Source organism: Battus philenor, unplaced genomic scaffold (genome assembly GCF_028537555.1).
Source record: "Battus philenor isolate CCGP_79_NKW_IND1 unplaced genomic scaffold, ilBatPhil1.0.hap1 SCAF_1, whole genome shotgun sequence".
Classification (NCBI taxonomy): Eukaryota; Metazoa; Arthropoda; class Insecta; order Lepidoptera; family Papilionidae; genus Battus; species Battus philenor.
Window position 1 is genome coordinate 2,097,547 of NW_027181661.1, and position 16,508 is coordinate 2,114,054.

Here is a 16,508-nt window from a genome sequence, read left to right on the forward strand (position 1 = left end):
ATAAGGTAACAACTGTAACTAATTTTATACTTCTGAGCTTCTAAGTTTGTACTTTCTTACTGCCTTTTGTTACTGTTTATCTCCAATAAAGTAAATAAATAAATAAATAGCATGGAATATTGGAAAATTGAAGTGGCAGTGGTCAGGTCAGGTATGGAGTGGAGACCACGGACTCCCAAGTCAAGACGCTGGATACAAGGTCTCTTCTGATCAGTTATATTAAATTCATGTGTGACGTCTATGTCCAGCAGTGAAGGTAACAATTGAAACGATGATGATGTAAAAATTTCGCAGCGGCAGTCACGCTTCGCATAGTGATCTGTTATTTGTTACCTGTGCCATTTAAAATTGTATTTGTCTCTTACTTCGGAATGGACTTTCGGCGTTATCTGGTACGATTGAGGTGGATCCGCGATGCGTTCTATTATAAGGTACGCTGCCAAATTTGCTGTATATGAACACACCAGAATAAGCGCAAAGAACCACCATACAGTCCCAACAATTCTTCCCGATAATGATCTATAAATCAATTTATACATCTCAATTATAATGAAAACTAATCTCTTATAAAAATCAACCTGTAATGTAAATAAATAGAATGTGAAATATATATAAATATTGTCAAGTAAAAAATATATTTCATCGATGTTTTCTACTGGCATTATAATCATCCGTTTGACACCAGTTTTGAAGTTTTTAATACAATAGATAAAAAAGAATTCGGTTTTTGTTTGAACATTGAAAGGGAAGGATTATTTGAAAAAAAAAATCGACTTTTGTTGGGTGATCAAGTTAAATTTAAACGCAGTAGTTCGAGCTAAAGATAACTACGACCGACCTCAACCTGAATAATGGTTAATATGTTTGAGTTTTATAAGCCTATGACTGTCATCACGCACACGCTGGAGTTTTAATTATAGTTCGAAACGTGGAAAATTACTTATCTTATAGTAGGCCAACTTAAACTTTCTACATAATATCTTAGAAAGCTGGGAACGGTTGAAAACCAGCACTTCGAGAAGCTGCCGGCTGTCCAGTATAATCTGAACTGACACATTATCCCTCTTTATATATACACACACACACTTTTATATATATATATATATATATACACACACACATATATATATGTGTGTGTGTGTGTGTGTGTGTGTGTGTGTGTGTGTGTGTCTTTATTTATTGTATTACCAGTCCTAAAACACCTTCCATAATTCGGAAGAGACATACATTTTGTATATATGTTGATGATAGGATTATTAACAAGTTCAAAATTTAATTTTCTGCTCATTGTAGTCATATACTAGACTACTATTCTAACGTATTATATTTGAGATTCCAACGTATTGATGTAAGACTATATGTAAAAGTAAGTAAGCGTAGGTTGGGTGTATTACATTTTTGTTCTTTTTGGGGAGGGGGCAGAGGGTAGCCATTTTCTATATCCATCATAGTATAAATATAAGAACCTGCGTAATTATTAGTGTGATAAGGCAAAAGAAATAAAAAAAATATCGTTGCCAATTAGCATAAAATTCATACGGCCATTATTATTGCAGTACCAACAATGGGAATCATTTCCCAGCTACCTACTGCAGTACAGCTTAACAATTAACTACATCGCCGATTACACTACACTACACTAAGCGATTCAGCTATTTGTATTATTATAGCAGGTACTGTCCGAAAATGTGATCAAATTTGGAAACAATATATATATATATTTATGTATATATAAAAATAGCAAGACTGGAGTATAAATAAGGTTTATAAATTATTATTGTTATTACTATTGAGTGTTTGCCTTATTCGTATTTACATCTATAAACGATCGTGTTTCAAGCACGTACAATTTAACTGAAGACATGGAATTTAATCTAGGGGTTCCCCGGCGCGCGGAGTAATATCGACTGCCTCACTTTAAATTCAACAACATCGACAACTAACATTGTTGTAATGCCTTTCATACTCATGAGAAAATTTAAGAATAATAAAAGTTTTATCGCATACCTCGGTACAACGTCGCTACCTTGTTGCATGAACGATCCCAGCGAGAACCAAAATGAATTCCAAATGCTGAACTCATTGTGTAGGATGATCTAAAAAAAAATATTTATGCACGCAACTCCGCCAATACCAATCTTACAAACGAATATGAAAGGAGGAAGTTTAGTAGGGGCAATACGTGCAACGTATGAACGTCAACGATCAAGAAAAATAGACTATTTGTTAAACTTTGACGTGTTCTTATAACAGTGAGTTAAATGCCAACAAATGTTAACAAGTCAACCACATTATTACAATTGATTTTACTGCACAATAAAGATCAATATTTATTATAAATCCTTTAATAATTCTATGTGAAAGAATTGTTATTGTCCACATGTCACCCAATGAGGATCCAATGGAACGTTTGGTGGTACAAGGCAAGCGATCCGTTCATCTCCAGCGAGATGAACAGATATCGTCAAAACTGTCAATAAATACATTAATGCTCCCAATCCGCCAAACACCGAACAATATCGACCCATAGCGATAACAGCAGGGGAACGAGAATGTACGGAGCACGACCACGACCACTCATTTCACAACTGAGTGGTCGTGGTTGAAAAAATAAATAACGTTAATGTAACAAATTTTTGGTAAATTAAAAAGAAAGCCGTTCCTTTAATAGGATAATTTATAAAGAGATGTTTTTCTTCTCATGATTTTTAGGTTCAATAAATGATAATAAAACAATGTAAACATATTGCTTTGTAAACTGAGAAACTATATTTACTGTTTATTGTTGTAAAATGCTTCTTTTAAAACATTTACATAATAATTTTAAAACAGGAAATCAAAACAAAATAAAAAAACGTATTTTATATTTATAATCTATGAATTATAATTATCCAAATTCAAAATAATAAATTACTTATCATTGACATCACTCGTTAAATACCAAAATGTGTACATATCAAAATAAATATTAATATTTTGGAATAAAGCATTAATTTTGTTAAAATTAAATACGAATGAAACATGAAGAAACTTACCTCATTTGTACTTGACAAAGGTTGTTCAATATGCGTGTCCGAAATAGATACAGATCGCCACTCATTCGGAGAGAATCTAGATACCAAGAACAGAACAATGCTGACCGCGAAGAAACTGAAGAGCACGCATAACTAAAATAAAAAAAAATGTATTCCATTTGTACAAAGAAAATATATTCAAATATCGAATGTTAACCCACCCTTAAAGAATATATTTAACAAACACAAATGAAATAAATTAAATATGAATTCACAATGCTTGAATAAATTAATTACTAAGAACTTAACTAAGTACTTAAGTTATTAAAATAAAAATAATAAGATTTTTACTTTTAAGCTTAGCTGTTAAGCATAGAAATTTTATTTCGAACATGACTTTTTAAATTTTATGTTTATTTATTAAGCATGCGTTACGTTTAATATTATACAAAGGGCACAAATAACGTATTAAGAGAATAAACTAGAAAATACGCATGGTTAATAAAAAAAATTATAGTTTAACGTAATTATTTAAAACTATAAAATTTCAATTAGGAATATAAATATATTTAAATGCTGGCCGCGAAGAAACTGAATAGCACGCATAAGTGAAACAAAAAAAAAATAAAATACAAATTTTCACAAAGAAATGTCATGTTTAAATATCGTATATAGACCATTAAAGAAGATATCTTAATGAAAAGTATAGATCATGTATTACATTACTTATTTGACACAAATGTGTTAAATCAAAATAAAACTCTAAGTGGCCAAATGATTTTAATAAAAATGAACTTAAATTATATTTTCCTTCGAATATAAAACGTCAAATATATATCTTTATGTAAAATATACGTTATTTCACAAAGATGCAATAAATCAAATACGTATTCCGAACGCCCAAACAGTCGCAAACAATCTTGTCGCGTGAGCTTTTATCGCTAAATGTTTGGTTACGCTTTCGGCTCCAAAGAAACTTAGTTCATACGTAGATTGGGGCGGCAAACTTTTGTTCACTACCAAGGAGGTTTCTTATCAAACATTCGTTGAATATTAACCAGTCTCAACAGTCCCACAATTCACTATCAAAACGTATTTCTGTCATTCTTATATAATTTGTCACTTACCCATATCTCCTTTGACAACGGCTTGAGGAAACTGAACGTGTCGGTGAGTTGTTTAGGTGTTTTTGTTTGTACAACAGGATTGTCCATAGAGAGGAAAGGTTCACTGAAATCGACCATACGTTCTCTCTCCGATGTGACCGCCAACGGAGCCACCGCCAAATCTGCTTCCTATGATAGAATAGAAGAAACATTGATTACTTTGGCGTCCTGTGAAAACATAATGTCCTATAATGCAACCGATAAGTGAGAATAAAAAATAAGCGAGAAAAGATTTCCCATTCAAAGATAAAGATTGTAAAGTAGTCGTGGATTCTAGAAAATTGACCAAAGGCCTAGTACAGCGATAATCAGACTATCTATTCGTTTAAAACACATTTCATACATTTATTATATAAATGACAACTTTAAGCCGAAGGCATTCTCTAACCAGTTAACCGGCTGTGCAAAGATAAATTAATAAAGGTAGGTGAAGTTAGTTAATATCATAAAAGACAAAAAATAAAATAAAAAGTAAATTCAAATTGAGAGGGAAAGTAACCAAATTAAAACACCTTATAAGAATATACTTTTGGCTACTATTTACTATAATTAATTAATATTTATTGTTTTAAATAAGATTTCAACATAAATTTCGTCTTTACCTACCTTACCTTACCATACTACGATCGTCAATCAGACTACAAAACGTGACCATTTTGGTATATATCCCTTATAGATATCATTGGGGAATGTCATGTCTTGCATTACGTCTATGGGTTGAAACTACGAATTAAACGTATTCTAGATGACTTATTACCTACGATTTGGTATTAATTAGAGCCTTAATATTGGAGCAAAGACCATGGACTTACAAGCATGGTGCAGAACATCCACCCCAAGATGGACAGACGACATAATTCAACACACACATACAACCGTTCCTATTAGAAACCTCTGGGTAGGCCCATGTCCAACAGAGAATATCTTACACCTGAAATGATGATGATGATGGTATCCACCGACCAGCAGGAGACAGCAAAATAAGAAAAAAGATTGTAATAATTCACTCCGGTTAAAAAGTTTCCTGTTGTTATAATTGTTTACTTTGAGTTTATTATGTCGCAATGTTTTTATTTTCCATAGTTAAGCAGTAACTTGGGAAAAACTTAATCTGTTTTATTTAATTTAACATCATAAGAGACACACATACGTTTTAATACTCAAAACAATATTTAACAGACTATTATAGTATGGAAAAGATTCATCTTTTGATTGTGTTTTCTAATAATAACGAAGAAGGTTTTCGTAGTAAAAAATTCAAATTTTTAATAATGCTTTAATTTGTAATGTCGATAAATATTTTTAGTTATTCATTTGCTAATCTTAAGTCGTTTTTACTCATGTTTTTAAGCACTAAACCATAAAATAAAAATAATATTATTGTTTATTAAAAACTCCATGCTTAAAATATTTTTTATTCATTTAAATTCGAATAGAATATCCATAGAATAAGATAGGATAACGTATGCCAGGATAATAGGTTTTACATAAATTATTTCGTTACACTTTTATGACGTATTGTGACCGAGATAATATGAATAACTTTTTCCTTTGCGCAATTCCTGTCATCTTAGTCGAAATGTATTTTCTTTGAATGCATGCTCTATGTAACAAATTTAATGACCGTCTCTACCGTTTCCTTAATGCATCGTATGAACTACATGTAAGCCGAGAAGTGGTTTTAATAGTTGCTTGAATAAACAAGGAGCGTCAAAATCAAAACGATACAGGACAAGTTTATCGGACCGTTGACAATATAATGAGAGAAACTAATCCTTATATCTTCATTAGTAAGAACATCTTCAGCTAAAGCACTAGTACTTAAGGCATCATTAAGTTGATGTTAAATAAGTTAGAATAAGTGAGGCTTAAGTAAATCAGAAGACTGTTATAAGTCTGTAAGTATCAGTTGAGTGGAATCAATAACAGAAAACGCCACATATTTCATTTCATTGTACATTTAATTAATAATATAAATCACTCCGAAATATATGGTAGTCATTTTTGTATTGTACACGAGATATGAGTCTCTGTGGAAGGATCAACGAGCGATGCAGAGTGCCATGCTAGTCGTGAAGAATGAGGAGATTCGGTAACGAACGAATGTAGCCGATATAGCCTAGCGGGTTAGCAGGTTGGTCAATAACTTCTGGTTTTACAGTCTGTTACTATAAATGCTTTTACACAGTATTTTACACAGTAGTTATAAAGTTTCATTACATTATACCTTTTTACATACATACCTTTTTAGCAACCTCGGCTACCAGTCCGGACCAGGCATCAAAATGGCTGCTCACTCCTAGTTTGTTTTCCTTTACCAAACGAAGCTCATCTGTTAATAATAATTTTATTTAATACAAACTTTTTAATGGAATCAGGCGTTACCTTGCGGAAGTCCATCCTAAGTAAGAAAAGGACCAATATTTGGCCACTTCCGCACATGCAGTGGTAGTTGTGAAACAAAGTGCACCGCTCGCCAGCCCGCTGATAAATGCGTATGCGGCAAACAATGCAAACCACACAACTGCCACCGTCAAATCACTCAACACGTGTTTCACCTCCACGAGGCATCTTCAGGAGTTATGTTACATCGATTAGTGCCAAACACAGAGTCTAATCACTAATCATAAATCTCATGAAAAAATCATGAAAGTCATGGCACTAATCGGTGTAACATAACTCCTGAAGATGCCCCGTGGAGGGGTGAAACACGTGTTGAGTGATTTGACGGTGCAGTGTTTGACTACCAACCACTGCACGTGCGGAAGTGGCTAAATATTGGTCCTTTTGGACGTGCGATCGTAAATCGTGGATTCGATTCCCGGAATACAATCTTATATAATCCAAATTTTCTGCATTAACTATATAAGTTTCCAGAGGATAGGCAACAGCGCCCTTTGCGTACCGCAATACCATACTGCAATTGGCAATCTGTCGTGGCGATTATGGCATATCCTCCTTTAGATATCTTTGGGGGAGGTAAAGGAAGCGACTATGGGCTGTAACGAATAACGACTTTTATGTACCGTTCCGAGCCAAAGAGACCCAACGAACTTCGATAACTAAAAAAAATGTTATAGTTTTAAGCTAGGCACACTCTTCGCCCTGCCACTTCGAACACGCTGAATTTGCAAATGCCATTTGGGCAGCAGTGATTGTCAGCATTACAAAAGGAAAAGTCGACATTATTTTATTTTCTTGTTCTTATAGCATTAGCAATTCATTGAAAAATAGTTCATTTGATAAAATCTGCTAAATACGTTACGAGATTTCTAAATTTATAATGAAGAATTTTTTAGGTGATAGCATGCATTGGGAATAATTATTTTAATAATATTTGTTAATTATAATTTTTTTTGAAATTTTCATAGCTCTGTTTATTTTGAGTAGGGATATCACATTGGCTATCATTCTTCTGTTTGCTTTTTTCTCTTTACCTGTTAAAGAGTTAGTAATAGAAGGGTAAGTCAAACACACTTACATTTTATTTTGAGCCTTTTCGCAACCAGATCGAGAAGGTCCTTGCAGAATCCTTGGAATTCTTCCTCCCTTCGGCCATGGGTCTTAGTGTCGAGCTTCAATGTCATGTAAGGTTCTTGAATGACAGTACTGACGATATAAGTTTTGTTTGGATCCAGTGACGATGGGGAATGTAGTTGTATGTACTTCGGCGATACCAATGTAAGCCCCTGTTTGTCTGTCCATGTTGCAACCTTGCAATGAAACAAGAGATTTATTATTCAAAATAAAGAGACGTTTTTACTTAGTTTGTTTCATAATATGAACTAATTTTGTGATTTAAATTGGGATCAAAAAGTAAGGTAAAAAATGAAAGATTTTGCACTTGAAAATCTTCGTTCGACAATTAGAGACCTCGCTGATAGTTTTGTAAAATCATTTGTCTCAACTCAAACCATTTTAAAGGATATTTTGGGTCTCCCATGCGTCAAGTATCGATTGGTTTCAAAATCGCAAATTTTTTTCAGTTATAAAACTTGGTTGATATCGTTCCGCAACCACCGTATTCGCCTGATTCGATTCCGTGCGACTTCTAGCTATTCAGCAAAATCAAAAGGCCAATACTTTTACGCCGTTTACAAAACTGAGTTGAAGAAGGTCTCTAAGGCCACACCGGACTATTTCGACTGTTACAAGGACTGGAAAAAGCGTTAGATATAATCCATTTTAAAGAATAATATAATGCCATATTATATAATAATGCATGGTATATATCTATGTATGAAAATGTTTATGTGGGGATATGTTTATGTATAACCTCGAAGAATTGACTATTACTATTTATTGTATTTTGCAACATTATACATATCATTAATATTAACATAAACCTTTATGGATATATTAAAACTAGAAGTACATATTTTTTTTAATTGGGTACATAGGCGATTTTTCATTATTGCCCATCTATAAGAATACTAATAAAAAAGAAACCTAAAGAGAGAAACGTAAAAACAGTGGGTCAAAGCTACAATAAACGAACAAAATTTTCATTACATAGCCATATTTATTTTTAATGTACGTATTCCTTGGTAAGTATCAAGGTCGAGTAATCTGTACAGTCAACAATTAATTTTTATATATGAAATGTTTATATATTGTCAATGTTGCAGTACATAGACGTGATATATACCATAGATACCATAGATGGGATATATACCATGATCGCCACGCTTGCTAGGTTGGTGATCACAGTATTGTATTATGGTATGCAGAGGACCCAGCTGCTCATCCTTTGGAAACTTATTAGTGGTAATCCTGTATAATTATTGCGCATTGTGAATTATATAAGATTGTATAGCGGGAATCAAATCTACCCATCATTGATATACGCTCACACTTATGTATATGTTATTACAATAAATAATATTGAAAATAAAATAAATTTTCAATGATAATATAGCTATTTTCATATAATAAATGTTACTAACAACGATATATCGCAGTTGTTCAAAATAAACAATTTATTTTTATTGTTAAAATAACAGTTGTAAACTAAAACTTTATCTAGGTGTAAGGTAAGATAATTGAGAAAAATATTCCCTCCCGATTTCACCTCAGCGTTCAAACTTTTGATAAGTCACAGAGAGAGTTTGTAGAATATATAAAAATGTAAAAGATAATTCATATCGGCCAAAGCTGACCTCGTTTTAAAGGAACGTGAGAAAACAGAATTTACCCAAAAGAGAGTCGGGCAGCAGTAAAATTTATAAACATTGCTGTTCTGTTGTGCTATCGTAAAATTTATATTTAAGAATATCACAATAAAAAATATATTAAATTTTATTTCGCTTGTTTAAGGTCCAAGATATAGACTTTACTTTTTCTTTACGAAGTAACAGTGAGAAATGGGCAATGAAAAATATATTACTTATAGGGCATTAGAATGTTTTATTTGAAAAGTTTTCGCAACAGATGACGTGTTCTTAAAATTTATATAAAAATTTGATTTCTTTCACTAATTAACAACAGTATATAATACCTGAAGATGAGGCAATGTCATCTCTCTCATCTAGATAGAAGAAATGTTAAATAATAATAGTATTACTTGACACTATTTTAAAGTATTATTTTTCTTTTCCTTGTTTCTAATACTTTTGTATTTTTATGTTAATATTAGGAGTAAATATAATATATTTAGGTACATTATTATGTATTGTTATAATAAAATTGTTGAGTATTTCTAAGTGTTTTTTTTTTTCAATCTTCTTCTTATCAGTCCATGGAGGCCCTTTGCAAAACTTAGGCCGCTCCCAAAGATCGCCACCATGACCAACTAGTGGGCTGCCAACCCACGCCACGTCTATTTTTAAATATCTCTTACCAATTCTCTATATATTCATATATAGTTACTAGCTTGACTTTTAATTGGTCATTTTATTAGTGTGCTCTTAAAAAAAACTATTATACATACGAACTTAAATGTGTACATTCTTTAATTTAAGTGTAATTTTCATTCTTTATTTTTCTACTCTGGAGGAACAGAAAGATGGTTGAGGTTGTTGGAAAACGGAAAAGGAAACGGAAACGGAAAAGCAGGCCGCTAATCCGGACCTATTGGAAATTTATTGCAAAGGCTATGTCCAACAGTGGAAGTCGTATGGCTGACATATACGTATTTACTTTGGAGGCTTTAAAACTACAAATATATATATATTGCAGTGGAGGCAGACCGCTTCCGACCTCTCCTATTGGAAATCAGATTTGATGACAGTCTCACGTTTCCGGTATTGTTGTGGTTATATAGGCTCGGTTAAGCTAAATAAGTTTAGCATTATAACATTTAATTATTTCTTAATTTATTATGTAATAACTTATAATTACATCATCTTGTTGTTCCCAACAGTAGGCAGATATAATACTGTATTAATCTGTGATCTAGGAATGACAACAAGGCAAGGAAGGCGATTTTTAATGAAGATATGAAACAGAAGGGAGAATAAGAGATTGAAGAAGAATGATGAACAAAATTAAAATATAAAAAACTTACTCTATAATGCCTGCCCTACCTCACGGGAGGGAAAACATGTATAAAAAAGAAAACATTATCCAGTTCATATCAGCTTACCTCGATACCTCGGACGTAAAACTATGAAATCAACGTGGTATATGAACTTACCTGGATCATTGCGCTTTCTACGGTCATTTCTACAACTTGCAAAGTGAAATTGTATCTATGTCCTTCTTCGTTAAATGATATATTTCCAGTTAGCCCTTCAATGTCCGTCTAAAAAAAAATATTTTGAGTTTATTTCACACATAGCGCGTAGAACAGATATCCATTGGGGCCTTGATATAGAAACTAGTCGGCAAACAAAGTGTAGAACATGCAATCACAAGGTGTCCACAGTCTGTACACAAAACACTGAACGCTGACCTCTTCCATTTGGTCATATCAGTAACGTATGGGGGAGGCCTATATACAGCAGTAGACATCCCATGACACCCTATTGGTTGGTTGATGAAGTTGACAATAAAATTTGAACGGTACTTCACACAAGAGAATGTCAAATACAAATTAATAAACAACAACAAAATAGTCGTCTCAAATCCTAAACCGCTTTATAACGGAATGCTTGCTCTCTGTTATTTGCCTCCATAACAAATACCACAATGAACTGAGAACATTTACATTGTGGCACTAAACTTTCTTTAAATAGGGGCATATGTTAAACATATGTATCGCGCCATAAAAAGAGTATTACTAAAAAAGGTTTTATGTACGAAACTTGATTATTTAAATGTAATAATTCGCTAGTTCCTAATTTAAATAGTTTTATAAAACTATTGTGCAATAGGAAATTTTATTCATTTCAGGATCTAATCTGCTTATCGCTATTCTAAACTATTTGGATATATATGAAGGTTGTATAAGTCCGCTAAGGAATTATATCTTCCATAAAAGATATGCTTTGATTTGATTCAGATACATGTACATTTAAACGTTGATAAAGAAGATTTTGAAAGATTTTTTTTTTTAGTTATTAAATACATTAAGTTTTTGTCCAACTTGTACAATATATATTTCTAGAATTTTAACGTAAGATTGTATGTTGTATAAAGTATTCACTTACCTTTTTAATGAGCCTGGAAATTTTATCACCGTGCTCGAACGGCACTACCCAGCTTTTGCCAGGGTTGCAGTCTATCACTTTGGTTGTGTTCGCCTGGGCGGCAGCACGACGTAACGCACTCCTGAAGGCGTCTGGTTTTTTCCTCATCAGCCTTCCAAGAGCGTCCATTAGCACTTGTACTCCGTCGTACATCAATGCTGTTTGAGCCTAATTGGAAAATGAATAAAGTAATTTAATATATATATACACACACACACGCATATATATACACACACACGCATATATACACATATATATATATATATATATATATATATATATATATATATATCCAACTTGGATGAGCTGTGTTTGAGACGCTCCGAAACATCTTGTCGTCTTAAACACCGCAATGTTTGAAGACGAAGGTCTTTAACCAATGTGTTACCAGTGATGACATATGGACCCTAGAAGTGGTCGCTAACGATGGGCCTTATTAGAAAGCTCAAAGTCACCTAGAGAACAATTGAGAGGGTTAAGCTCGGAGCTTCGTTGCGAGATCAAATCAGAAATGAAGAGATCTGCAAATGAATTAGTCACCGACGAAGTTCGAAGAATTGCACGTACAGACGACGGCAGTTGGATTCGAAAGGTTCAGAAATTGTGGTTACAGGCCGGTAGACGTGGAGTGAATAGGCCGCCTCGCTAGTTGGATTGACAACATAATAAAGGTCGCGAAAGTCGCTGAACACGGGCAGCCTAGCGCTGTCACCTATCTATCGGCAGACATGAATGAATGAATATATATATAAATCTTCATCAACACCACTGCTAATAAATTGGCAACTCGCAGATCGAGTCACTCGATCTGAATTATAAAAAACGCTTACTAATTGCGTTATAAATCATGGCCATCAGTTTGGGCAATGTTAAAATTAATTATTTATTTGAATTAAGCAATTTTTATACGCACGGCTTTCTTAAACGCCCGTTGTTGAAAACGTAAGGTAAACCTATTTTCACTTAGAAATAAAAGTTATTGATGTTAAAAATTTCAAAACTGATATCAAAGAACAAAAGTATTTAAAGCATGATTATACTTTTTTAAGAAACTAACTCCTACTCTCTCTATCTATAACTTTTCTACAATCACGTAAACGATTGAATAAAATATGCTATATGTTCTGTCTGATTTTTATTGCCAACGTGTTTTTGTATCGAAAAAGGTCAATACTAAGCAAATAAAAATTTTGGATCCTGGGGATGGTTACCAAAAATATGCACGGTCTCGAATGGGACCATGTTATGTCGGTTTCTTTACTTTTTTGTGATATTAATTATTTTTAAAATATATAATATAATATTAACAAATACTATATTATTACATTTATTAAATTGTATAAAAATATTTAGCTTTTAAGAAAAAGCAAACAGTTTTTAGTTAGTATTTTATTTCCTTATCGACGGTGCTTTTCATAAAAAGAAAACAAATCTTATACATCTATGAAACCATTGATATTTTGGAAAGGATTTACTAATCGATAGTTGACAGCTTACGAGCTGAATATTCACTCCTTTAAAGCTTCTACATTTATTTTCAATCACCCTCCATGTGTACTTGATATAAATAAAAAATATATCACCAAATATTAGTGTTAATTTTAATATCATAACTTTCACTCTATTAATAAATTTCTACACTGCAAGGTATAGGCGTGCCCGCTATTGGAGTCCTATCGTACCTCCATCTTTGGGAATGACAGGGTCGTGTTATTTCACTTAATAATATCTTTTCAAATTACTTTTATTTGCACGCTCTTCTTGCATTCTTATTTAATGTTTCGTACTTAATCATTCTTTCCACATTTCTTCTGCCTTTCTCTTTCATTCGTTATCATTCATTCCTCACCTCATTCCTCAGTTTTACATTTTATTATTTTATTTTAAACATTTTGTTCTATATACATTTCATTTTTATTTGGCTTTATTTGCTATTTCATTGTTTGCACCTATTCTAATTTTTAACTTTCATTTCTACGGATTGCTTTTTTTGTAATTTTCCTGCAAAGTTCGAGGAATATTGGTCTCTTTTCGATCTCCTTTATTAGCGAGGTCATTAACTCCTTGCAGATCTTCATGCCTGATCGGCATGCGGAGTCGACCCTGAGTCCTCCGAATGCGGGACATTGGCCTACCAGGTGGACCATGGTCTGGTCCACGCCCGGTTCACAGAAGCTCTTCCATAGGATGTATGATTACCGCCACTTGGCAAGCAGGTACTGTCCATTCCCTGGAATCTTATAGTCAATTGTGGCAATCCTATATAATTAATGTAAGTTTGAATTATATATGAGACTATGACACACTCCTGGGAATCGAAATCGCGACATACGATTGCCAGTTCTCTACCGTTTTTTTTAATAGTTCCATTTTCAAATAAAATTCTATTCGACCCGTCCAATATAACTATTTTTTAGATCAATACATTGTTATGCCATATGCTAAAAAATAATAAACACAGTTTCAAAAATAAGAACCTATTTCATTAAGTGGCTTAAAATAAGCAACTGCTTAGTAAGAGAAGAGCGTTCAGTTTCATCTGTGTTAATTTAATCCTTATTACTTTTGAGTAAGATTTATTATTTCGCAACTGAAAATATGAAGCGAATGTGGCAAACTGTTTCCGCGTGGTAGATTATCTCGTATACTCTATAATCTCTTTGCGTACCTCTAGAGGAAACATAACATGTCTGAAAACAAAGAGATATCGTTGTCAAATATATTGGCGTTTATGTTAACTGCATCAAAGTAACTTTAAAGCTTTGATAATTTCAATCTTACCTCGCTTTATCATATTTCTACACCTAGTATAAATTTTAATATATGTCCTCTGTTGCGATAAAACCCTTCGTTAAATTGATTTAACGAGTTATTTTTTATCTTCTTTTCACACTCAAGTTAAAATGATATATATATGTTTATATTTTACATGTCTTATTTGTTAGGTAACATTTCAAAATTATTTAAATTCAAATTCGTAATATTATAATTAGACATAAACATGTACTTTTGAATCGTCAATTATTTTATTACAAGTAATAAGCTGCCACCAGGTTCGGAATGCTGATCTGCTGAGAAGAACCAACCGGAAACTAAACGTTATAATATCCATGCAAAGGAGTCAACAAACCAAGTTCCATACATTTTAATCAACTAGAAACTCTTTGCTATAGTAAGATACATTTAATACTTTTAATTTTAGGTTTAAAACAAAGAAAACAAAGTTCTAAGATGACTGAAGAACTATAATGCATAAATAAACAAACCCATGAAGGGTTTGTTTATTTATGCGTTACGACAACGCAACATCAGCGGGCTGGCGGGCGGTGCACTTTGTTGCACGACTACCACTGCATGTGCGGAAGTGGCTAAATATTGGTCCTTTTCTTACTTAGGATGGACTTCGGCAAGGTAACGCCTGATTTCATTAAATATCTAATTTTTTGTGTTTATCAAGTGTTTGACGCAATGTTTACTTCTAGATATTTTAATTGTATTCACAATTTTGATGTCAATAGTGTACATACTTCTGTACGGCAGTCCAATCCCACAGTAGTGTATGGAAAAGGTTCGACCAATAAAACTACACATAAATATTTGTTAGGGTTTAAATTCGTTTATTTTCTCTTCGTTTAAGTCGTCTACTAATGTCTAATACAATTTACGTAATGGCTTTCGATCTACGCTTTATTTATATAAAATACAGAAAACTCAATAGATGGCGCTAATATACAAAATAGGTATCGATAAAACTGCATACTGTTGCCAGCAACGCTTCTAGATGGCGTTGTTCTCGAGAAATATTTATTTTAATATTTCCTTTATTAAGAAAAGGACCAATATATAGCTACTTCCGCCAATGCAGCAGTAATCGGGCAATAAAGTGCATCGTCCGCCAGCCCGCTGATAAATGCGGCAAAAAATGCGAATTACACAACTACCACTGTTAAATAATTCAACACGTGTTTCACCCTTCCACGTGGCATCCTTAGGAGTAAAGTTACACCGATTAGTGCCAAAAACAGATTCTTTTTTTTATTGTTTCAGGAGAATACCGTGAATCTATTTGGGCTCCCCTATATTGCCATCCATGTACTTGAAACCAGATTTGTTTCAAGTACATGGATGGCAATAATTCTTTACCTGAAAAGTGCCCACATTTAATTTAGACATTTTTTTTGAATCTTACAATGTTCCCAATACATAAGTTGGGAAGGGCAATTTAACCCCATTCTATGTAACACGTTAAGAGTTGGCTTTCGTATGTTTTTTTCAAACTACTTTGATAACTTTGTTATAAATTAGAAACAAATTTTAGTTCTCTATCTACATACGTACTGAGTTATATCCTTCAACCTACAACCGCTGCGTGGTGTTAGTCCGATACGATATCTCTGGACTCAAATCCCGGATTGTTCATTGTAATCTTTAATCAAGCCTCGCTTCTAATGAGAGGTTGCGGATTCTAATCCACCTGGTGATTTTCTTGACTATATCTATTTCTTGGCGATATTTACCAATCATTAGTATTAAAAAAACATATGTTATTAGTAAGCCACCTTCCGAAATCGAACGGCATATGATTTTTAAACCCCGTGTATTTGTTTAATACATACATAAATTTTAGTAAAACACCTCGTACAGTGTAAAGGATATTTTGTTAAAAAAAGTTTGGGAATGAATTGATGTATCTACAGTTT

General features: G+C 33.0%; 1 protein-coding gene across 1 annotated transcript in view; it reads right to left on the bottom strand.

The window, feature by feature from the left end:
• LOC137924171 (glutamate receptor 1-like) overlaps nt 1-16,508 on the bottom strand; it is a 113,118-nt gene that overhangs the window by 17,084 nt on the left and 79,526 nt on the right. Inside the window, exons 7-14 of the mRNA XM_068767570.1 lie at nt 11,770-11,976; nt 10,815-10,922; nt 7,662-7,893; nt 6,424-6,512; nt 4,142-4,309; nt 3,036-3,167; nt 2,008-2,096; nt 366-519 (exon numbers count right to left, since the gene is read on the bottom strand). Of these exons, the coding sequence (XP_068623671.1) occupies nt 366-519; nt 2,008-2,096; nt 3,036-3,167; nt 4,142-4,309; nt 6,424-6,512; nt 7,662-7,893; nt 10,815-10,922; nt 11,770-11,976 (1,179 nt within the window). The remainder of the gene's footprint in view (nt 1-365; nt 520-2,007; nt 2,097-3,035; nt 3,168-4,141; nt 4,310-6,423; nt 6,513-7,661; nt 7,894-10,814; nt 10,923-11,769; nt 11,977-16,508) is intronic.